This window comes from Danio rerio, chromosome 3, assembly GCF_052040795.2.
Source record: "Danio rerio strain M-AB ecotype USA chromosome 3, GRCz13ab, whole genome shotgun sequence".
NCBI lineage: Eukaryota > Metazoa > Chordata > Actinopteri > Cypriniformes > Danionidae > Danio > Danio rerio.
The window spans coordinates 40,306,461-40,331,152 of record NC_141023.1 but is presented as its reverse complement, the minus strand read 5'-3'; the positions used below and the strand labels follow the sequence as shown (position 1 = coordinate 40,331,152).

At 36.2% G+C, this 24,692-nt stretch overlaps 2 protein-coding genes and 2 long non-coding RNA genes across 11 annotated transcripts in view; 3 read left to right on the top strand and 1 right to left on the bottom strand.

Moving 5' to 3' along the window:
- smurf1 (SMAD specific E3 ubiquitin protein ligase 1) overlaps nt 1-4,079 on the top strand; it is an 86,061-nt gene extending 81,982 nt beyond the window's left edge. For all 8 annotated transcript variants that reach the window (XM_087242112.1, XM_087242114.1, XM_087242116.2 and 5 more), the window contains 1 exon segment: nt 1,952-4,079. In XM_087242112.1, coding sequence (XP_087098238.1) covers nt 1,952-2,051 — 100 coding nt within the window. In that variant the 3' untranslated portion in view covers nt 2,052-4,079.
- On the bottom strand, nt 3,979-16,432 carry LOC147845980 (uncharacterized). Its single transcript, XR_015481111.1, has 3 exons — nt 14,696-16,432; nt 13,002-14,597; nt 3,979-6,718 (listed from the first exon to the last, which is right to left on the bottom strand). It is a non-coding gene; the product is annotated as an uncharacterized LOC147845980 (long non-coding RNA).
- LOC147845981 (uncharacterized) lies at nt 8,104-10,410 on the top strand. The gene is made up of 6 exons (XR_015481077.1): nt 8,104-8,149; nt 8,993-9,076; nt 9,209-9,470; nt 9,636-9,828; nt 9,897-10,049; nt 10,245-10,410. It is a non-coding gene; the product is annotated as an uncharacterized LOC147845981 (long non-coding RNA).
- A 1,561-nt stretch (nt 16,433-17,993) lies between the features above and the next one.
- Nucleotides 17,994-21,660, top strand: uts2r5 (urotensin-2 receptor 5). Its single transcript, XM_087245027.1, has one exon. It carries the CDS (start codon nt 19,632-19,634, stop codon nt 20,700-20,702), a length of 1,071 nt encoding a protein of 356 aa, XP_087101153.1. The 5' UTR covers nt 17,994-19,631; the 3' UTR covers nt 20,703-21,660.
- The last annotated feature ends 3,032 nt before the right edge of the window (nt 21,661-24,692 follow it).

Below are 24,692 nucleotides of genomic sequence, written 5' to 3'. Positions count from 1 at the left end.
CACCAAACGCGCAGATAAAACGCACTATTCACGCATAAATAGACACGTGAACATTTGAGTTTACCCTCTTCATTCGCGTGTCAAAATCCGCTTCATTCGCATGTCAAATTCACTTCACAACAGATGCGGATTCACATGATGGCCGGGGCTTCTGTCTGCATGGTGACTCTAGCTTCGTTGCTAATTGGCTAACATGGATTTTATTAAGAAGATGACTGTGTTTATGTGCTTTATGAAGGCTGAAAAACCGCATCAATTCGTTTGGAGCAGTGTCTGAGTCCTCTAGATCATTTCAGAGATCCTCCATTTATCAAATCTCCTCCAGAAACTTAACCTGGATAATGATAGCATTCAGCAGTGCTTCTGACTGAGTCAAGTCCAGTTTGATGAACTGTTGTCGGTGTGTGCAGGAGGAACATATAAATCACTCGCACTCGACTCTTCTTCTGCATCTGGTGTGAACACAGCATTAGCCTTTCCCTGTACCCCTACCCCTCATTTTGCGCATTCTTGTGAAGAGGTAGGGGGTGTCACAATTCTCTTTAGCTTAAAGGGTAAGGGCTAGATAGTCATAGAAACTGATATTTTCCAGTACCGCACTAGAAATCAAGAACATATGATGATGTGTACGGGTGTCCCATTTCTTTGGGGTACATTTTTATGCCCTTCCCCTTCATACTCTGTTTCAAGGGCCAATGGGTGTAGAGGTAAATAAAATAGAATTTCGTTTGAGCCTAAAGTGATGAGACCAAGTAAACAATTTAAGTTAAGAAGCAAAAAAGAAGCCGGCTTTAATTTCATTAGATTTCTCAACAATTCAGTTTTTTAAACATTTCTTCAGTAATTTAACCGTATAATCAGTTTACACATATTTACACGATTTTACACCTCCTTTCCCCTCCATAACAGTGGCAGTTAATGTAATTAGATGCTGCTATCATAAATTCAGTAAATACAGATAAATAAAATAATATAACCTCAAAAAAAGAGCACACATACAGAAAAAATTAATAGTAAAAAATAAAGTAAATAAAAAAACGCAATTAATTATGATACACAAGTCAAACAAGATAATTCTACTTTTACTGTGCGTCTCACCACAGTGACATTCCTCCATTCATCTTCCAAAAAAGCCAAATAATTTCCCCATCATCTCTAATAAACATCCAATTTATCAAGTAATCTATATGTCCTTGTTTCATATGCTGCCACCTTTCACTACATTTCTCAAAGTGAAGTTTCACAAACTAATTTCAAGAGGAACACGTGATATGAATGATCAAAGCTGGTCTCTCATCTACAGTCATTAGTTAGCTAATCAGATTAATCCAAACTCACTTTAAGTAGCCTGTCTAAAACTACTTTGTTTTCCAAAGAAACCCCCCCATCCACTTCTTCTCCCCCTTTTCTCCTTTACCAGGGGGAGCTCTCGAGAACTACCTGATCTCGTACTCCCTTTACATGCTCATTGACCAGGCGGGAGCCCTGGGATCAATAATCTCCAAGCTCAGGGTTCTCTCCCGGGACAGCATGCCAAACCTGCTATTATTATCAAGCAATATCTAAGTGTGAACTCTTGAATATTTGCAAATGATATAGATAAGGGATGGGCAACTACGATCCTGGAGGACCACTGTCCTGCAGAGTTCAGCTCTAACCCTAATCAAACAGACCTGCCTGTAGTTTTCTAGTGATCTTGAAGACACTCATTAGCATGCTTGATTAGTGTTAGAGCAAAACTCTGCAGGGCAGCGGCCCTCCAGGACCGAAGTTGTCCATCCCTAATATTGGATTTTTAGATTATCAAACATATTTACACAAGTGAATCCCTACAATACAGTTTGTTTTTGCTGGTGCTAGTTGATTGGGGTCAGCTTGGTGTGTCCCGGCCCTGAAACTAAACAATTCTCTTTCCAAAATACTTAATCTAATATCTCTCATATTCTTTCAGTTTCAACCGTATCGACATCCCGCCTTACGAGTCGTACGAGAAGCTGTATGAAAAGCTCCTGACAGCAGTGGAGGAGACATGTGGTTTCGCAGTGGAGTGAGCAAGCGCCCTGTCCAGCCAGCCAGCAATGGCAGCAAAAGCCACCAAACAGCCCCTGCCACCCTCTCACACCCCTCCCCTTCTGCAGGACAGACGGACTGGTGTCTCCCGACAGACTTTAGCATCACACTGCAGTGGAGGGCAGCGAACACCCTAGGTGTTTCAACTCATTGACTAATGGTTTTGGCATTACCACAACGAGTTCCAGAGGAAATGTAGTTTCTCAACAATGCAGTTGGTATCGTCTTTGTCACTGAAGCGGCGGGTTGATGCGCGAGTGTGTTTGTGCTGCAGTACATAGAGCCTCGCTGAGCCCGTGATCTACTTGAAGTAGAGCTCACGTTTTTTTTAGTCTAGGGGGAGGATTTTAACACACACACACACACACACACTCAGAGCCTGTGACCGTTAAACCAGTTTACCTACAGAAAAATGTGTCTCAAAGGACGAGGCTTGCGTTTGTCATGCTCGATGTATGTAAACGTCTCCAATTGTTTTCCTTTTTTTTTTTTTCCCCTTGCGTCCCGTTTAGTGCTATAGGATGACATTTCAGTGGTATCCATTTCCTGTGCTCTTCAGTTCTCATTGTAGAAATTTTAACTCGATTGCTTGAAATGTATTGTTGAAATGATTATTACTATTATTTTTGTGTCTAAGATCAAGAACATGCTTGACGGCGAGTCTTAGTCCTGTTGTGGGAACTGAATGTACCAGCGCCCATGTGTTCATGTTGAAGCACAACCATCGTGTGCGGTCGAAACACCAAAAGTTCTCACGGAGTTACAGTATTTTCGTCGCAGAACTTCTTTTAACCCTTTTTTTTTTATCCAATGTAAGCAAAACATTTGAATTTGAAGCATGTCACCTTCTCCAATGGCGTTCGGCTTCTTAAACCGAACTCGTAAGAAGATCAGATGCTTTAAAGAAGCTCTTCTTGTCCTTAATTTTGATGGACCCCGTTAATCTTTTCCAAATGATTATTATATGGTAAGCATTAACCGTTTTAACCTACCGTAAACTTGACTGTTATTTGCTTGTTTCGTTGATCAAAACCACTGCTTCGTGGAACATTCGGCACTTCCGCTGGCACATGTACGATCGGAGTGGACGAATGCTTCGCTCCTAGACTCTGACGGAGAGGCTTTTCTGGTTTTGGTGTGCTGAAAGAGCAGGGAAGTGTTCAAGATTTCATTATGTAGTGCTTGACGTGCATGGCACCAGATTATTCTTTGTAAATGTAAAGGATGAGCCAACCTCATGGTGTTTCTTCAACCACTTTTGTCCTTTTTCTTTTCCTCCTAATTTTTTTTAACCAATTATTTATTACCATGTAATGTCTTTTTAAGTATTGCTGCTATTACCATTATTCCATAGTTTTCAGAGAAAGCTGAGTTCTTGTGAAAGCTGTACACTAATCTCTTTTATTTTATGTATGAATCAAAGTATTTAAACCTGCTGCTGATTCTTCAGGAGGTTAAGAGGATCGGTTCGCCTGATCTTTTGACCTGGATGGAGTTGGCGAGTGATGTAGGCCGGGCCCCGGTGGTCATGTTCATATTTGTGATATATGCAATAAAATCCATCACCTTTTTATTCTTGGTTCTGTCTTACAATGTCTTCTTCCTCACTTCAGATCGGTTGGGATGTGTCTTTGACGAGTGTTCAAAAATGAAGTTTTCCAATTTTCCAAAAGACCGTGAATGCCTACAGTGGTGAACCGTTTTTTAAAACTTGCATACAACACAAGAGAGGTGATGTTTAATGTTGTGTAATTGTGGGAATGGCTAGTGAGCTTGAAGATGAGTCTGGACTTTGCCTGAAGTTACAGTTGTTTTCATTTTTCTCTAAGAAAAACTTTTTTTTTTTTTTTTTTTGGAGTAATGTGACCAGTATCATCACATTGTACAATTATTAGGTCCTGAGTGTCATTGTTTATTCGATGCAAGAGTAATGTAACTTACTATGTACTAAACATTTCTGAAACAAATTCAGTGTAAATAAGATTATATTAAAGAAACTAAATTGCAAATCCCTTCCTCTTGCTCGTTTCTTTGAACTTTGTGTGCGTGTGATTTTTAAAAAAAATTTTTTTTTTTGCAATGAATGTTAACAAAAGTTAGTAATCTGCCTGTCGTATTTCTTCCAAAATATTGGAGGAACAGATGAGAAAATGTGCTTTTGACATTTGTGCTCTTGACTCGAAAGGATTGGTCTGTGCAAGAAACCTAATTTACAACATTATTATCTTTTAAAGGGTTATTTCACCCATAAATGACAATTATGTTATTAATTACTCGCCCTCATGTTGTTCCAAATCCTGAGACCTTCGTTTATCCTCTGAACACAAATGATGGTATTTTAGATGAAACCAGAGAGATACCTCACCCTCTATTGACCACAAGGGTGCCGTGATGAAGAAAACAAATCTAAAACGGTGTTGAAACAGTTTCAGCTAACAATTTTACATTTTTAACCTTTGTGTCGTGTTCACATCCCGCCCATTACTTTAGTGTTCCCGGTCAAAGTTGACCGGTTTGTATGAACTGCTCTTAAATTAGCACCCAAAAAAACATTTTTCACCAGCAAATATTTATTCAACGTTCTTTAGCTGTGAACAATGTTATATAGTAGTGTTTAACATGAATTTATACAATTTGACATAAGTGAAGTATCACAAACTAATTTCGAGAGGAGAACGTGATATATCGACTACAGATGATCCTTATGTCATTAGCTAGCCTATCGGATCATTCCAAAACTACTGTAAATGTCCTGCCTAAACTTCATTCCCTATCTTCGTTTTGCTAAACCCTCCCTTCTATCCTTCTTTCTCCTCCTCAATTTTATGATCGGGGCGACAGTGGCAGACTCTGCTGCCTCCCAGCGGGAGGGTCAATGGCTCGAATTGAACTTGAACCAGTAGGCACTCTGCGCTGAGTTTCCATGTTCTTCCTGTGTTCGAGTGGGTTTTCCCCGGGTTTTCTCCAACAGTCTAAAAACATGTACATAAGCGAACTGTAATAACAGTCACAAGCACACTGAATCAGTTAGAACAAAATAACCAAAATATAGGTTAAAAAAACGAACTGGGGGGCTCTCGAGAAATACCAACGTTATCTCATGGCAATTCATAACTTTTTGATTTAGTGGCTTATTCTTATGAATTAGTACGATTTGCTCATTACCCAATGGTTAGGGGTGGGGTTGGGTGCCACGTCTCCTTTTTAAAATCATACATTTTTATTCGACTGAACATGTACGAATTCATACGAATTACCCACAAAACTGACAAAACATAAAATACTGACGTTTCCTCGTGAGATCAGGCTGTAAATACCTGATCTCGTATCCCTCCTAATGCTCATTGACCTGGCGGGAACCTTGGGCTCATCTATCTCCGAGCTCTCCCATGACACCATGCCAAACCTGCTATTATAGCCGAGCATTATCTAAGTGTGAACTCTTGAAGAAAAAAAACTGCAGTGGAATTACAAATAGGCACTGAAAATGTTTACAAAATTAACAATACATCACAGAAATCAACATGCTTTGTTTCATTATCAATAGACAGCTCGCTAAAATAATGATCTCATAATGGTCTGACCAAAGAAATTAAACATTTTTATCCATCTGAATGATTCATCAACCAGCAAACCACAACAAAACTATCCTTTCCTGTGTACCGAGTGCTCGAATTTTTATCCAGTCTTTCAATTGCACTATATTAGTGTACTGATGTAAGGAATGGTGACTGAGGGTGTGGATGGTGAGTGCTCCTGCTAGACCCAGAGAACGACTGAAAGAGAGACAAAAGTAATTAGTACGAATTAGCCACTATACTGGCTTCCACCTTGGCACAAGCATGTAAAAGAGATGTGTACCTGTAAAAAGACGGTCTGAATTGTGCGAGTGATTGAGTTGGGTTGGGGCGTTGTGTATGGGGATGTTTTCTGTCTGATGGATGAATAGTCTGGATACCCATTCATTTCCTATGGCAGTCACTTTTGACCGGGAACACCACAGGTGTAACAAGGTTGATTAAAACACTCGAAATCCAATGAAAGAGGTGATCATCACTTTTATATGTTCAAATGCATAGTGTTGCAAACAGATTTTTTTTTTTTAGTATTTTAAGTTGTAAATCAATCAGATTTGACCCGAACACAACAGGAAGGTTAAAAAAGTGAGACACTGAAGAAATGGTCTAAGAATATGAACCTAGTTTTAAGCCTCTTTTGGCATATTGCTTTCATACATTGACATGACAAACAAGATGGTGAAAATTTCGTAAGCAAGAACAAACTTCTGATCATTATTCTGGGGGGAAATACTGGAAATCTTGTCACATTACGTCAAATAAAATGATCTTTTAATAATTATAATAAAAGCTTATAATTACTTTTGGATTTCTTTAAACACTATAAAATGTGTAAATAAGCAAACAGTAGTAAATGCTAATGATGAGGAAAGCAGCGTTAAAATAACTTGTCTCCGCTAACTTCTTTTCCACCATTAAAAATGTCTGGAAAATCAAGGCAAATAAAATCACCTGTAATGTCCTTGGAGTTCTTCCCTGCCTGGCAGTTTCCTGAAAGCATCTTAGCATTGCCAACCTGACAGAGGTGCAGTAATAAGACAGTTTAAAGAGATGTTATAAAGACCCGAGTCCTACACTGTAAAAAATCCAACTTGACAAATGTTGAAATTGCTTGATTTGTTTTGTTGGTTCAGCAAAAATCTGTAAAAAAGTCTGTACAACTACATTTAACACATTCAATCAACTTAAACAAAGATTTTATTCATTAAGTTAAAAAGATGAGTTTTGTGAGCAACACTTTGCTAGTTCATCCAAAAAAGCATCTGCCAACTTGTTTTTTTGTGTTAAGTCAATCTCTGACTTTTTTTAATGCAATGAATATACAAGTACAATAACCTTTTGTTGATTGAAAAGGTTTCAAACATGTTAAATATTCTAAAAAAATTATCAATGGCATTATAGAACCTTTTCCCAGAGATGGGTTGGGGCTGGAAGAGCATCCGCTGCGTAAAAACCTGCTGGATAAGTTGCCGGTTCATTCCGCTGTGGCGACCCCAGATTAATAAAGAGACTAAGCCAACAAGAAAATGAATGAATGAGTATAGAACCTTCCATAGTTTGTATTAAAAAGTAAATGCTGAGTGAAAATGCTATTATTATTATTATTATTATTATTAATACAATAATAAATATAGTTATTCTTCACATTGTTATTAAAAACAACAAAAAAACACTACAATACTTATAGTAACTTTATTTGAAACTTTTAATTTGCAATTTAACTTTATTTGGTGCACATTTGCAGAAATAAGCTTGCATGCACATTATCATCTCGTGTTTATTCATTACCCTTTACAAAAAGATAGGCATACTTTGATATTCCAATATTTAAAAATAAACCACGCACTCAAAAATATGTTTCTTAAAGGACGATATAGCATCATTCTGTCCTGAGCTAAACCACGCCCTCGTTACGATGGTTGCGCTTACGTAACGTCAACGTCTCAGGCGGGAGAAACTTTAAGCATTGTACTTCGGTGGGGAAAGAGGCACGCCGTGGAAGAGCAATCTTAATAGTAAGTGTGCAAAGATTGTAGTTCTTTGTTTAAGACACTTCATCTAAATTTGTCCTCCTAAATGTTCATCATATACGGCTTGTGTAACTGATGACAACCGATTAAATTCTTATTTTATCTAGTAATTTGTTAGCTCCAAGTTTAATGATAATTTGAGAAATTATATATGGTACGACAGCAATAAAATAATAAAAACATTTAGTGTGGATGTTCCCAATGTTTAGATGCAAACAAAACAATATTATTTATAAATGGATTATATATATCATCTAGGGAAAACAGTGTAAAATGCGCTTATTTTCGAGATAGCACGCTTCCATGCAGAAGTTGGGTTTCATAAGAAACGCATGCGTGAGTCAACTCCTCATCCAAACTCCAATCCAGACGGTGGCGGTAATGTTCTAAAAGCTGGTTTCCAACCGCTATGAAGATCACAAGAAGAAAAAGAAGTTTGGCGTTTCAAAACAGTGGATTCCGGTCAGAAAGGTAAGGTTTTTACTGCTTGTATACTGTATACTTTGCGAATTTAATGCTTAAAACATTTTCACAGTGTTAGGTTATTGTTAGGTTATTGTTTAACTTGTTTATGCAGTGCATCAGTGATCGTTTACTGTTCTCTTTAAATTATCATTCTATTATTAAGAGAAATATATTAGTATGTGCTTTGATTTATATGTGTTAGCCTATGTGAATCAATTATATCTTATTTTCAAGCTGTAATTTGCGCATGTAAAACTGAATTTCTTAAAGCAGATTTTGATGGGTTTTATTTTTTGGTTATTGACAGTTATACTTTCTGATTTAAATGAATGGGTATAAATGAATATTTTTTTTCGGTTAAGTCTTACTGTTCTTGTTTAACAAAGGTTAGTGAGGTCATTTTGTAGCACATCACAGAGACCAATAGCACATTCTTATGAACATGTGAATAGGCATGTTATAGTTGGGTGATTAAAGTCCATTATAAGCTGTAAACTGCTAATACATTTTCAACATAGATTGAGCTTTTCAGACTTTACATTACTAATTGCTTCACAAACAGCTGAAATGGTTTATTGTTATTGGCTATCATCATCATCAAACATTTTACACAATGGTAGGTTAATCTTCATGGGTACAGAATAATGCATGTGCTTGGCCATCTTACAAATCTATGTCTAAGATTCATAAGGCTGTCACTCTGCATGAATCTCTGAATAAATCCTGTGTAACCTTTAGTGAGCTGATTATTTACACTATAGGTATTATAGCCATTAATTAACTTTGATAGTATTTCAGGATTTTAACTTTTTTGGGGGAGGTTAATAACAATGTGATGTTTCATTATAGACACACATGAGGAAGCTCGACTCAGCTTGGCTTGCAGACAGATGAGGACGGTGATTGCCTGTCATACACCTAAAGAAAGAACAAGTTTGTTTGCAATTATTTTAAACACATACTGTCAACATTATGTCATTGATCTATTACACTGCCATTGTCATTGATCTAGTGCCCTGCACTATACTAAAATAATGTTTTGTTTTGTAAATGTATCTGATCAAGGGGCATTAAAGACACAACTATAGTGAACGTGATGAAGAAAAATTATTTGGAACAAAGAGGCTGGAGAAAAAACTGATATGAAGATTTCAGAAATTGATGCAGCACCGCAAGTACCATCACCACCAATGACTATGGCAGGATCCTTAAGAACACCATCAAGATGCACAGATGCTGTACATTTCAGTACACCTATGAACATTTACAGTCCTTGTTCAAGTGCAGTTGGAGATCAAGACAACTTATTGCAACTCGTCATGTCTTTGTAAGAATTCAAGACATCACTAAATTTGTAATGGCTTAATGCAGCTAGAAAGTAAAGATCAACTAGAGAATATCAGCAGTGTCTAACCCACTGTTGTATTTACACAAGTTGCATGAGAATAAGCAACAGGTTGATTTATACTAATTTGTTATTTTTCTTTTTTAGCACGACTGACAAAAGTTTTAAAATCATGTGACGTCATAAAGCAGCAACTGTGCCTGATTCTCACAAATCAGCAAAACCAAAACAGACGTGATGAAATTCCAGATGTAAACACATTTGACCTTTCTTTGTCCAATTTGATTTGGAAAAACTTGAAAATCAACTAAACGAGCAGCCCGAACAAATGAAGAAACTGGTAAGTTTCTTGCTTATTTCTAAGTGTTTTATGTTTATTTATTTATTTATGTGTTTTTTGCTTCGTAGGTAGCCTACTTTGGAATCATTGGTGTTTTCCACTAAGCAGTTTGGTGTGTCCCGGGAAAGCTTTTGGCTCACTTTTTGGCTGAACAAATTAACTGGAGCAGGGCAAACCAAAATGTGGCCTTTCATGCACTCTCCCTTAGGACTGTCTAGTCAGTAAGTTGGTTTTAAGTATACATTTCAGTATAATTAGGGGCTGTTCCATCTGTGTATTTCTTTGAATCATTAATCAGAGGAACAAAACATCTATATATAGTCCCATTTAGGTTGTACTTATATGAGAGCAAGCATCTTTCTTTTTTTCATTTGTACTTTTTCACTACTAATTGTTTGTTTATCTATTAATCACAGATGTAGTGAGGAGAAATGTCCATACCACGCCACTGATAAAGAAGTGGAAAAATGCATTACAAGGTGGCTACAACGTGCTCCTGACAGGGCTGGAGGAAGGAGGGAAGAAGAGAAAGCTAATGTGTCAAATGTCTACATCAATAATTTATTTTTTAAACAACATTTTAAGTGTATTAAGATGTTCCCTGATACTTGGGTAATTTGTTTCTTTTATTTGCAATTATATATATATATATATATATATATATATATATATATATATATATATATATATATATATATATATATATATATATATATATATATATAATGACAATATGCTAAATTCTGAAGAAGCATCTTAATACATTTTTAATTAACATAATATAATAAAAATATTTAAAAAAATTGCACAAGACATAAAGATATACAAATCAAATTATATATATATATATATATATATATATATATATATATATATATATATATATATATATATATATAATCATCTCACTCATTTAAATGTATTATTATGTTTTATTACATTTATTACATTTATTAAAAATGTTTCTTAAGAATTCTGCAGTTCTTTTTACAATTTTGACTTTTATATTTTACACATTGTCATGGGTATTTGTAAGATGTTTCTTGCTATATCTTAAATTGGTTTCTATATTCAGGTTTATATAAAATTAAGCTGTTTTAAGATGTTTCTTGTACAATTTTTTAATTCAAGTCTATTGGGAAAACAGGGTTGTTTTAAAAACTTCTGTGTATGTGTGCAATTTCAGATTTTGTCTTTAAATCTTCCTGTGTGTCTATTGTGTAGTTTTATTATTATTTTTATATTGACGTTCTTGTGCACTACAAAATATTTTATTCAAGTTTAGTATTATTTGTTTATTGCAATCAATAAATGTTTATTATTATTATTATTTATTTTGTCCTTTGTTTGATAATTTTTGTTATCGGATATGTATGCTGTTTGCATTTTATTCAAAGGTTGAACGCAGTGCCTACACTTTGCCTTTACATTATAGCCTGCGTTTGCTGGTATATAAATTTAAATGGTTGTAATACCATGTATCAAGTACCAATATAATACCAAAAGGTTTTATTTCAAGGTATATTGAATTGCGCCAGCTCCGGGCTGCAGCGCACATTACTCGCGGGCCGATTCTGGCTCGGATGCGGCAGCGAATCTAGCTGGAACTGGCCCAAGTGTATTTTACTATCTAGGGTGGCTCTTAAAGTGACAGCGCGTATATTCCAACTGCTTATTATTATATTAAGCAAACAAAATCAAATCAAAACCAAAATAATAGTAATAAATCGTTCATTTTGAACTGAAGGTGTATACAGTGGAACACTTATTACTAAAGTAAGATCCTTTACTGGCAGTTTTAATATCATATTTATCCATGACCAGCCAAGGTACCAGCACAAAACATGTAATTATGCAAGTATAGATTTTGAAATGAATTACAACAAATACTAAGATTTATATCTCAAGGCAACTAGTAATTCAGATTGATTGCCCTAATTGCCCTGCTGAAAAAAAAAAAAAAAAAAAAAAACAGCATATGCTGGGAAGGTATGTTTTGATGCTGGTCTTGCTTGTTTTAATGCTGGTTTTGCTGGTCTCAATGCTAGTTTTGCTGGTCCTAATGCTGGTTTCAATGTTGGTCTTGCTGGTCTCAATGCTGGTCAGGAGCAGCACTTAGACCAGCAAAACCAGCATTGAGACCAGCACTGAAACCAGCAAGACCAGCATTGAGACCAGCAAAACCAGCATTAAGACCAGCATCAAAACATACCTTACCAGCATACGCTGTTTTTTCAGCAGGGTGTTGTGAATAATTTATGGGATATTCTAAGGTTATTAAAATTGATAGTGTAAGGTAGTCTCAGAGATGTGCTGTAATTGTTATATATTTAATATAATTGTGTTTCCTTTTCATGTGATTAATTTGACTTAGTGTTTGTGTGTTTTTTTTTTTTTTTTTTTTTTTTACAGATACACTACCTCGTTTTTGTACTTTAGTGAAGTACTGCAAGAAAATGAATGTTTTGGTAAAATGTATGTCTTTTTTTGCCATGTGTGTTTACTCCGATAACATTTTATTTATTAGTACTAATTTCCAATTGTATTTTTTTGGTTCATTCAACTTCTGTAGTTTCAGACCATTCAGACAAGAAATGTTCAGTCAGCACAACTTAAAAAAACAGAGCCATGTGTGTTTGCTCGGATAACATATAATTTCTTAGTACTAATTTCCTTTTGTATTTTCTTGTTCTCTAAACTTCTTTCATTTTTGGCAATCCAGACAAGAAATGTTCAGTTAACACAACTTTTGCTCTGGTAACATATAATTTCTTAGTACTAATTTCCTTTTGTATTTTCTTGTTCACTCAGCTTGTGTCATTTCAGGCCATCCAGACAAGAAATGTTCAGTTAACTCAACTTTTGCTCTGGTAACATATAATTTCTTAGTACTAATTTCCTTTTGTATTTTCTTGTTCACTCAACTTCTGTAATTTCAGTCCTGCAGACAAGAAATGTTCAGTTTGCACAACTTAAAAATATTTGTTGTGCTGCAGGTGCAGGTTTCCAGAAAACTACTAATGTTAAGTTGACTCAACTAGACATTTTTTGTTTCACTGACAAATTATTTTCAGTCAGTGTAGCTGATGTTTTCAAAAGTTGAGTAAACAAGAAAAAACAGAAGGAAATTAGTACTAAGATTTTTTTTGTTGAACTGGCTTAAAATTTTTTACAGTGTAAATCTGAGAGTTAAAACTTGAGCCAGAAATCGATGACTCTCACATAAGTGTAGGTGTTATTGCAGATTATTGCTTCTCTCTCTGTAATGAGATCAGTGCAGATCTTTGCTGGAAGCGTCAGCTGATGAAGACCAGAGCTTGGGTTTGGCAGAGGAACTGTGGAAATCTCTCCTCATGGGCTCAGACAACTTAAAGAGCACAAGATCTTCTTCATTCTACAGAAGATCTAAATATAAAATCCCTTATTTAAAGAAGATCCAGACATCAAAAAATAACTAAAGACATGTTACAGATGAATGACGATACAGACAATGCATATGAATTAATGAAATGAAGAAACCTGGAGCTTCTGTTCTTTTGTAGGGGAGTTAGTTCGTCACTTCAAGAGCACCTCAACTGGCTTCTCTCATTGTAAATGTGCAGCGGCTCTACTCTTTGAGTTCTTCTTGGGTGACAGAGCTCCTCACATCAGTATGCGCCATGCCACCTTGCAAAGGAAACTCATTGCATCCGGTTATATTTTGGATGTTGTTCTTTCAGTCTTGACTTGAACTTTGAGTCTTGCTCATGACCAAAGGTGAGTGTAGAAATAAGACTGGTAAATCGAGAGCTTTGCCTTTTGGCTCAGCTCCTTCTTCACCACAACAGACTGGTACATTAACTGCATTAGTAATTGTGACGAGGCTAGATGTAAAACAGGTCACAAAAAATATGGCATAGCATTTATGTGCAAATGTTAATTTATTGACAGTGTCAGTTCCTCTTTACAGGCCATCCAAGAATGCTTATAAATATGTACAAAAGATATCCGTAAAAAAGTAAAGAAAAAACAAACTCAAAACAAACAAACAAAACAAATAAAGATGTGAATGTACAAATTACCGCACTTTGCTGTTCAACCTTTCACAAAAAGGAACTGCAAACTAGCACTTTTTGCCTCCCACAGTCAAAGACCCACCTCAACAACCAACAGGTCTGGCTCATATACTAGATGCCCAACCCCACATGGACCCTACAAAATTCCCTTGGGTGAGTAATAAAATATTTCATTTATATAAATGATCACATTCATAACATTAAGTTGCACATTAAGTGCAGAAGCAATTCCTATGCTACTACATGGTCATGAATACACAAAATGGCAGCTAAAACAAAATGTTAAAAAAGTGAAATAAATAAATATAGGTTTGTAGTGAGATGGGGGCTGAGGGGGGCTTTCGTAACTTGCGGAACTTTATACACCTTGGTAGTCTGCATATAGGGAGAATCGGTACTGGTCCTGGGTCTTCCCCTGGGTTTCCTCCTTGTGGGACAATCCTGGAACAGGGTCCAGGAGCCTGATCCACCTCAACTGGCTTCTCTCAGTGTAAATAAGCAGCGGCTCTACTCTTGAGTTCTTCCCGGGTGACAGAGCTCCTCACATCAGTATGCGCCCATTCCACCCTGCAAAGAAAACTCATTGCATCCGGTTATATTTGGGATGTTGTTCTTTCAGTCTTGACTTGAACTTTGAGTCTTGCTCATGGCCAAAAGTGAGTTTAGAAATAAGAGCGTTGGCTTTCGGCTCAGCTCCTTCTTCACCACAACAGACTGGTACATTGACTGCATTACTACTGCAGCTGCACCAAATGCATCTGTCAATCTCACGTTCCAACCTTCCCACACTTCTGAACAATAATCCAAGATACATGGACTCATCCACCTGGGGTAAGGACTCTCATATGACAAACCACCTTTTTCCAGTTGAGCAGCATGGCCTCGGACTTTAAGGTGCTGGTTTTAATCCCTCATATAGAGCTGGTTCAGTGCTCAGCAGTCCGGCACAGATGGAAACCGCAATGTTCCTCCTCAAACAAAAATTCTACTATTGGCTGGATTCTCCTCTCCAGTACCCTGGCAAAGACATAGCATGCAGAGTGATAGAACATCACTGTGATTCAGATTAGACAGTCTGAGCCATTCCTCCCAATCATGCCTCTCCATATTTCACTGTTGCCTAAGTGGGAGTTGAAGTCCCGCAGATGAACAACCAAGTCCACAGTCAGAGCACCTTCTAGTAGCCCTTCCAAGGATTTAAAGAAGTTTGAGTGCTCTGCACTTTTGTTTAACCCGTAAGCAAAAACTACAATGTCCACAATCAATCCCATAGGCACAGAAAGGCAACCCTTACTCCCACTTCGGAAAACTCCAATACATGATGGCTGAGCTGGTGAACTAAAAGCACACCAGCCCACCACCTCTCAACCTAGGCAACTCCAGAGTAGAAGAGTCCAGCCCTTCTTGAGAAGTTGAGTTCCTGAGCCAAATTGATTGTGGAGGTGAGACCGACTATTTCTTGTCCGTAGCTCATTCCCTCTCCATGAGGTGACATTCAATGTCCCATGAGCCAGTTTTTGTATCCAAAGATTGGGTCATTATGGCCCTGGCCTTAACCCACTGCCCAATCCACATTGCACCAGCCCATTATGAGTCCTCCTGCAGGAGGATGGTCCCGCATCTTTTCCTTGGGCTGAGCTCGGCCGGGTACCATGAAAAATAATCCGGCCACCAGATGCTCACATGTGAGCCCCAATCCCAGGGCTGACTCCAGGATGAGGCCCCAGTTGCATGATACAGGGTGGCATCATGGTCCATTTTAATGTATTCATAAGGGTTTTTACACCCAAACTCAGTCTCCAAGAACAGCTCCTAGGATCGTTCGAACCCCTCCACCAAGATAAGGTGGCGGTTCATTCCTTCATTCATTTTCCTTTCCACGTAGTTCCTTTATTATTCTGGGATCACTACAGCGGAATGAACCGCCAACTTATCCAGCATATGTTTTATGGCTTCCAGCCACAACCCAACACTGGGAAACACCCATACACACTTTTTCACACACATACACTATGGCCAATTTAGCTTACCCAATTAGCGCATGTCTTTGGACTGTGGGGGAAACCGGAGCACCCGGAGGAAACCAACACCAGCACGGGGAGAACATGCAAACTTTACAAAGAAATACCAACTGACCCTGCCGAGGCTGGAACCAGCGACCTTCTTGCTGTAAGGCGATTGTGCTACCCACTGCGCCACTGTGACACCCCTGGTGGTGGTTCAATGAGAGGTTTATTATTATCACAAATCTCATCACACTGTAACTCTGCACTGTGTTATTGTTGTACTCCGCATTGTCTGTAAGAACTATTTAATTACGGCCACAGTTGTAGAGCAGAGGAAATGTCCCTTTCAGTGTCAGCACTATGAAGAACAGAGAAGGGGGATTATAGAGATACTTTATATCAGCCACTGCAGTGGAATCAATACAGCATACGACAAAAATGCAGCACTTGCAATGAAATAAGATTAGGAATTAGTCATCCAGGCGAATGCAAGTTCACAAAAAAGGGTTTCTTGCCTCTATAGCAAATCATTTCTCAACATTCAGTGCAGGAAAATACTTCTCATAGATATACCCTTATATGTTTCATATGTCATATAATATGCTTCCTGTAATGCTCAGAGAAATTGCTTTGAAACTCTTTCAGAGCTGAAAACATCCTTTGACAAATAGACTCAGGAAGGGCATATTTGTCTCCTAATGAAACGCCTGGTATTTCTGCATTTGAAAAGAGCCAGAGCTGCTTTTATGATGTTCTGAAGCGTCTTTGAAGCCCTCGTGGCTGTAGTTCAATCAAAGTGTTTTACAGTAAATAAACGACACATATAGGCTACTCGTAAACAAGACATGTTGCATTTTGCAGAACAATAAGCTCTGAAGGGCAGACGGGTGATTATTTTCAGTGCATTGGACAAACGAGCTGTCTGCTTCCTGCTGATATAATGTTATCTCCATGCACATGAATTCAGGTGCTCGGGCCTCCTGAAAAGCTGATAATTGTGCAGAAATGACAGGTCTCATGTAGCGGTCACTGACAGTGCCAGCAGGATATTTCTGTGCGCTTATTGAACGACATTGGAGTGAGAATCAAGGCTATTGAAAAAAATGTGTGTTCATTTCACAGGTTGTTCTTACGCTCTCAATTAGACCAACACGATGCATATCCATGGCCTGCTATTTCATAGGCTTTTAACTGAAATGAAAGCAGAGTTTTCTGAGAGATGTGCTGACATTTGTGTTTTTAAGATATTTATGAGGATCCGGACTTTGATGGTTCATTGCGCTGTGGTGACCCCTGATTAATAAAGAGACTAAGCTGAAAGGGAAATGAATGAATGAATTTTAGACTTTTTAAAGTAAACACTCATTACAGTTAATGTTATATTAGAGCTTTCAACCTTTAACTATAATATTAAGAAACTGAAAATATGGTATGAGCTGCTAAATATAAAGCCCATTATATATAAACTTTAAAACTATAGAATGTTTCTGGAAAACAATATTTTACAATAATAAATCTATGATTTTATAGGCACAAAATTGAATTTTTTTAAATTAAAGCCATTAGTGTTACATATTTTGATGAATTGTGTATTTTCATTATCCCAATTGTTTCAAAGAATCCAGAGAAATAAGTCATTTACCTAGTGTCAAGAACCATGTAATGTATCGCCCTGCTAATGATGTCATACTCTCATTTTCATAACCGATTGATTGATGCATTTTTAATTGGCATAAAATAGAAGACTCAGAGTGAAGACTCCATTTGGGAGCCATAAGAGCTCGCTCCTCTAATGGAGTCGAGCTAAAAAAAGTAGAATCTTTGAAAAGAGATTTTATTCTAACCTTTCTCATTTTATTTATAAAGAATAAATACTTGCTATTCTAAATTACAAAAACGTGTAAAGTAAATTCAAAACCACAAAACAGTGCAAATGGCTGTTATTGTAATCATTAGTGAATTAATAATTTATTAGTATTTTTGTATGTTTAATAAACACAATATATTTTATAGTGCAAACGTTTGCAAATTCTAGTAAAATATTTGTAATTATTTGTTACGCACTGTCTAGAGATGGTGCACAACATGAAAGACAAGACAACGGAAATGAAGATTTATTGGGGTTTGAATTCGGGAGCTGACAAGGCCAAAGTAACAAACAAAAATTCCTTTATGTTAAATCTCTAACTTACCTGATCAAAAAAATAAAATAAAATAAAGTACAATTCACTACCCTAACTACCCTACACCAAACAAAGAGGTCAAGAGACTATACAAAGAAAATGGTGTCAAACTCCTTACTATCCCAATAGATACACTATTTACAAACTACTTACAAAACAGGCAACCATTTTTAAAGGACAATCCAAAATCAACGTCAGGCAACAAAGGTCAAACAAGCCGGTGGAACAAAGTATCATAAACAAAACACACACTAAAACAAACAGTACTCACAAATCTCAATATTCCCAGTCTTAACACATCTAAGAAAACTCTGCACCATACCACATACAAACGTTTCCACAAACACAAAGCAAGTGACCAAAAACAAGATGGCTGCCAGGCCAATCAGGAGCAAGTAAGTTGGAAGGGGCCAATTAGATGTGTTCTAAGCAAAACAGAACAGATGAGACGAGACAAACATAGGATTGTAACATTATTAAATTAAAAATCTTAAATTTAAATATAAATGGTTTATTTAAATGATCAGGTCAATAAAATGACATCTCTGTCTTTATAGTGTGAGAATCTATCAAATTTAATACCATTTTTATTTTTTATTTATTTGTCATTTTAGTCATTTAACGGTTTTGTTATTACTGCTGCAGTTAAACTGAAAAGTGTTGAATGTTTCAAATTTAAGTAAATCATATTTTAACATTTTATAATATTTGTCATTTTAGTAAAGAAAATGACACTTTAAAATTTGAATTTGTTCTTGTTGTGCAAAGGTAATTGACATTTTAAAGTCAATAACTTTGTAAATTCAACGTGAAGTGTAATGATTCAGATTTTTCATTTATTAGTTTTAAAGTTAGAATTACAATAGTAACTTTTTGAAGCACAGTATAGCTTAAATACTATTTTAAGTTCCTTCACATTTATAATTTTACTTTTATCACTTTTATATATGAATTATAACTGTAATCATTTTAAAACTTAACAATTAATATGTTATGGTAATCTGTGGAAATTTTCCACAATACACTTATAGTTCAATTACTGTAATTACAAATAATAAACTGCTGTTTTTTTCAAGGGCAAGACTGCATTCATATTTCTCCTTTACAACAACAAAAACGCAGAAAACTAATGAATCGGTGAGATGTGGGCAGTGCCACTGCGCAACCAGAAACTTTTACGCACAGAATGAAATCATTAAAGGCGTATTGTGCTCCAGTATATATGTGATGCAGTGCGTAACAGAGCCGAGAATTCCACCCACAAACGTGAAGCTGTGGTAAAACCACCACTCCATCTGGATCTGCAGTCTGAAAGTTTGGCGCGCATTGGTGAGGACGCGGCACACACTTTGGACACATTCATTTTATACCATTTAAGGTGCTGTGTGCATTTTCGTTTTAAAGCGACGTCTGGAACTTATTTATAGAAGGTGAACGTTTTGGATTAGAGAGATTTCATGAAACGCCGGATTTAGCCTCATGTTTGTAATAGCAATGCTCTTTTACCAGTAGTTAAAATGAAGTCAAATCACCGAAGACTGAATTGAAGCTGTTTTGAAATGGAAGCAGATGATCATTTTTCTTTGAACATCTCGGCGGCTTTTACCAACATCTCACCAACAGTCACAGGACCCGTCAAGAGCGCGCCCCCGTCCTCTTACGACATGCTAATCACGTCCATACTCGGCACAATTTTAACCATCATGTGTTTGGTGGGCATAACTGGAAACGTTTACACATTGATCATCGTGAACACCTCCGTGCGCGTAACTGGATCGATGTATGTCTACATAGTGAACTTGGCTCTGGCGGACCTGCTGTACCTCTCCACCATCCCGTTCGTTGTCTGCACGTATTTTGCGAAAGACTGGTACTTTGGAGACGTCGGATGCCGCCTTCTGTTCAGCCTGGATTTCGTCACCATGCACGCGAGCATCTTCATCCTGACTGTCATGAGCACGGAGCGATATCTGGCCGTCGTGAACCCGCTCGACACCTTCGGACGTTCCCGGCGTTACCGGCGCGCGGTCACTTTTCTCGTGTGGCTCTTCTCCCTCATCCTCGCCTTGCCGTCCATGATCTTGATCGACCTCAAGATAGACGTGCACAATGGTGTGGAGAAGCGCATGTGCCACCCGACCTGGCAGATGACTGCGTACAGAGTGTACCTGACCGTTTTATTCAACACCTGCATTTTGGCTCCTGGATTAATCATTGGCTACCTCTACCTGAAATTAGCCCGGATTTACTGGCTTTCGCAGACCTCAGTGTTTCCTTCTAGAGAGGTTAAGAGGTGTCCTAAGCAGAAGGTGTTATATATGATCTTCACCATAGTTCTGACCTATTGGGCGTGTTTTTTACCCTTCTGGTTGTGGCAGTTGCTCAGTATCTACTATTACGCGCACGGTGGACTCTCCAGCTATACTGTGGTCTACATTAACTTCGTTGTGACTTGTTTGGCGTACAGTAACAGCTGCATCAATCCTTTCTTGTACACTTTGCTGACGAGGAATTATCAGGAATATGTGAGGGACAGACAGAAAAACAGCATCGAGTTTAAGAAGAGAGTCAGACTGTCTTCGCAAAGGTCTTTGTCTCTTTTCGGTGCAAACAGTTCTGTAATACTGTGATGACTAATAGGCTACTCGCCATAACGCCATTCTGGATACTTACTGCAGACCTGGATGTTTTTAATTAGTTCAGTAACAAGCAAGGTCCTCATAGCAAGAAGGTCGCTGGTTCGAGTTAAGGCTGGGTTATTTGGCATTTCTGTGTAGAGTTTGCATTTTCTCCACGCGTTTGCGTGGGTTTCCTCCGGGTGCTCCGGTTTTCCCCAGTCTAAAGACATGCGGTACAGGTGAATTAAACAAACTAAATTGTCTGTAGTGTATGTGTGTGGATGGATGACCGGAAGGGCATCCGCTTCTTTGCGATGTGGCGACCGCTGAATAATGGGACTAACCTTAAGGAAAATGAATGAATGATGAATGAATGAATGAAGAAAGTTTTGTCATCATTTACTCCCTCTTTATTATGCCAAACCAATTTGAGTTTTTTTTTTGAGTCAATGGTTACCGGCTTCCTACATTTTTCAAAATATCTTCTTTTGTGTTAAACGGAACAACTAAACAGAAATTGGTTTGGAATAAGACGAGGCTGAGTAAATGATGAAAGAATTCAATTCTTTGGAAGATCTATCCCTTTAAACATGGCAATTGTGTGGTTTTGTTGATTATTCGTTTACATTTACTTGACCAAAGCATATTTACTCAGACAAAACACAAAAACACTGATCAGATCACATATTACCCTGATGCATATTATTTGTAAATTATGTATGTAAATTATAATTTTTTTCTGCATGCTTATCTTGAGCAAATTATGTTTAATGAATGTGAGGTGATCATATTGTATTCATAGTATAAATAAACATTATTACCTCAAATGATTGTGTTTGTTTGCAGGAATTTTTTGGATATTACCTTTAATGTTATAAGAATCTACACTACCGGTAAAAAGTTTGGGGTCATTTTTTTCATGTTTTTTTATTTTTATAAAATTATTCTGTTTATCAATTCAGCATTTATCAAATGTAAAAAAAAAGTTAAAACTTGTTAATTAAATATTGATTTATTACTTATTGTATGTAGCTTCAAATTAAATTATTACTCCAGTCATTATTCCTTTTATTACTATTATTATATTAATATTAATAATAATAATTAATATTAGAGTGATTTCTGAAGGATCATAGAAACATTTCACAATTTTACAAATTGTACTGTATTTTTATGCAATAAATGCAGTCTTGGTGAGCAGAAGAAGCTTATTTTAAAACATTTAAAAATTCTACTCACACCAAATGTTTGACCGGTAGTGTACATTTGCATAAATCCAATAACAAAACAGTTATCATATTTTATTTTTATAACAACATTTAGGTTGCCACAGAAAAAGCTTCATGCAATATTCTGGAAACATTACTTCATGGTAGTAAAGTAAAGCTTTAAAAATATTAGGAACAAGTTGACTAACGTTTTGTGTTTGTGTGGGTACATTATTTTTCTTATAGACAAATGACTCACATGATCAGTGAAGGAGAATTTCTTTCGAGATTAATTGTGCATCCATGCATCAAAGATAAGATGTCCCATTTTGGTATCCGCATTAAATGAAATTGCTATACAGTTGAAGACAGAATTATTAGCCCTCCTGAATTATTAACCCCAATTATTTCCCCCCATTTCCTGTTTAACAGAGTTTTTTTTTTCATGAACGTAATAGTTTTTATAACTCATTTCTAACAACTGATTTATTTTATCTTTTCCATGATGATAGTAAATAATATTTGACTAGATATTTTTTAAGACACTTCTATACAGCTTAAAGTGGCATTTAAAGGCTTAAGGTTAATTAGGTTAACTAGGCAGGTTAACGTAATTAGGCAAGTTATTGTGTAACAATGGTTTGTTCTGTAGACTATTGAACAAAAATATACATTAAAAGGACTAATAATGTTGACCTTAAATGTTTTTTGTTTAATTCTAGCCGAAATAAAACAAATAAGACTTTCTCCAGAAGAAAAAATATTATCAGACATACTGTGAAAATGTTTTTGCTCTGTTAAACATCATTTGATAAATATTTAAACAATAAAATAAAATTCAAAGTGGAGCTAAAAATTCTGACTTTAACTGTACATACATATAAATCATGCATAAAATAAAATGCAAAAAATGTGTCTACTTTGTTGTTTCCAATAACTTTAGTGTCAAAAAATTGGGTAAATAAGTGCAAAATAATATTCTTTTGTCATTCAGTGTAACAACATGGAAATCAAAACGTTTATTTTGTTTGTATTTGTATATTTTGAAATAAATAATAACCTTTAGAATGAGCAATCTTGCTAAATTTTGTTGTATTCTAAATTATTCAAAACGTCTTGTTGACAAGTGGGTAAACAGCGGCTTGATGGATAGAGGGAAAGTATTCCAATTTACAAAGGACAATTTTTTAGTCGTTTAGGGCTGCAGTGTAATCCTTTAATAAAATTAATTTTTTTACACTGAATGACACTTTTGTGCGTGTCCTGTAAGCCATCGTATCATATATTTTTTTCTTTTTCTGCTTTAGACAAACAATAGGACATTCTAATGCTGAAAAATTGAGCTGCACTTTCAATGATATTTGTAAATTACACAGTATTTAACTGTAATAAAATGTATTTTACTGTAGAGCAGATACTGCAGTAAGATGCAGTATCTTACTGTATTTTAAAGTTGTATTGTAAAATTACTGTGTATTTTAGACTAAAGATATACATAGAATTCTGTAAATACATTTACAGCAATTGTAAATGGTGCAGTTAATGTAAATACAGCATATTTGCTGTAATTGATTTACAGTAAATTACTGTAGATTCTACAGAAAATTGTTAACAGTGTGTATTACATTTTTATGCATGAAAACCTTTGAACCTTAAAATATATGATCAGTTTATGTAGATTTTAGTAAAACAGTGGCGACGTTATCAAGAATAAGAAATACTAACAAGGTGTTTAACTGTTGAAAATGATGTGGAAAAATGTGTGCAATTATAAACGATGAGGTAAATGTGCAATACAGCAACTGATATGTTAATGCTTATCATTAAGTTTCTGTTTATTTAAAATCACACGTGACTTGTAATATAATTTTGTTTTGTATTTGTATATGCTGCTTTATTAAAGCCTAATTTCTATTTCTTTGTACTCAATTACAAACAACAAAAAGAAAATTATGTGCTTAAAGTGCTCATCATGATTTGTTTTCTCTGTTAAACACAAAAGAAGATATTCTGAAGAATGTTGAAAACCTGCAGCCATTGAAATATGAACACAAAAAATACTGTGTAGTTTTTTTCCCCAACATTCTTCAGAATATCTTCTTTTGTGTGCAACAGAAGAAAGAAGCTCAAACAGGTTTGGATCAAGAGGAGGACGAATTATCCCTTTAAATCCACATGGTGATGAATTTCCATAGCAGTGAATTCAGTATTTTATTCATGGCCTGAGTTTATGGTTGCTTAAGTGCTGAGCAGTGAGCCATGAAATCACTTTCAGCGGCTAATACACATTCACACCAGTAAACGAACGCTCAAAGTCACTTCAGGCTGTTTTTCATAAACACGTCAGGACATTGTTAAGCAGTTTCTTAGACACTGACTGACTCTCATTTACTGGGCTGTTCTTCCAAATCTTTTCTTGAATTATTTTAAAATGATAAAAGATGGTGTTGGTTTGAAATCAAATCCTTTTTTCTTTTAAGGTATTGTTGTACACTGTGTACTGGCTGTTCAATTGTATGTAGAAAAATTGAAACCCTCTATTTGGCTATACTATTATCTTGGCCTTCTCGACTCTCCTTCTGATGTGCAATGGAATAATAAAGTCATGGCTACTGTTCAGGAAAGGTGCGCTGTCTTGTAGTTGTAAACAATTTACATCTCATACAAAATGATATATTGCATGCAGAAATGTTTGGCTTATACTTAGAGTGGCAGCAAATTGTAGAACTGACATCAACAGACTTAAATGTGTGGATTAAACTTTTTCAATAAAGACATTTAAGCAAGTATTTTA

What these genes read in the sequence shown, in the direction of transcription:
- uts2r5 (XM_087245027.1), top strand. Translation starts at nt 19,632, where the DNA reads ATGGAAGCAGATGATCATTTTTCTTTGAACATCTCGGCGGCTTTTACC.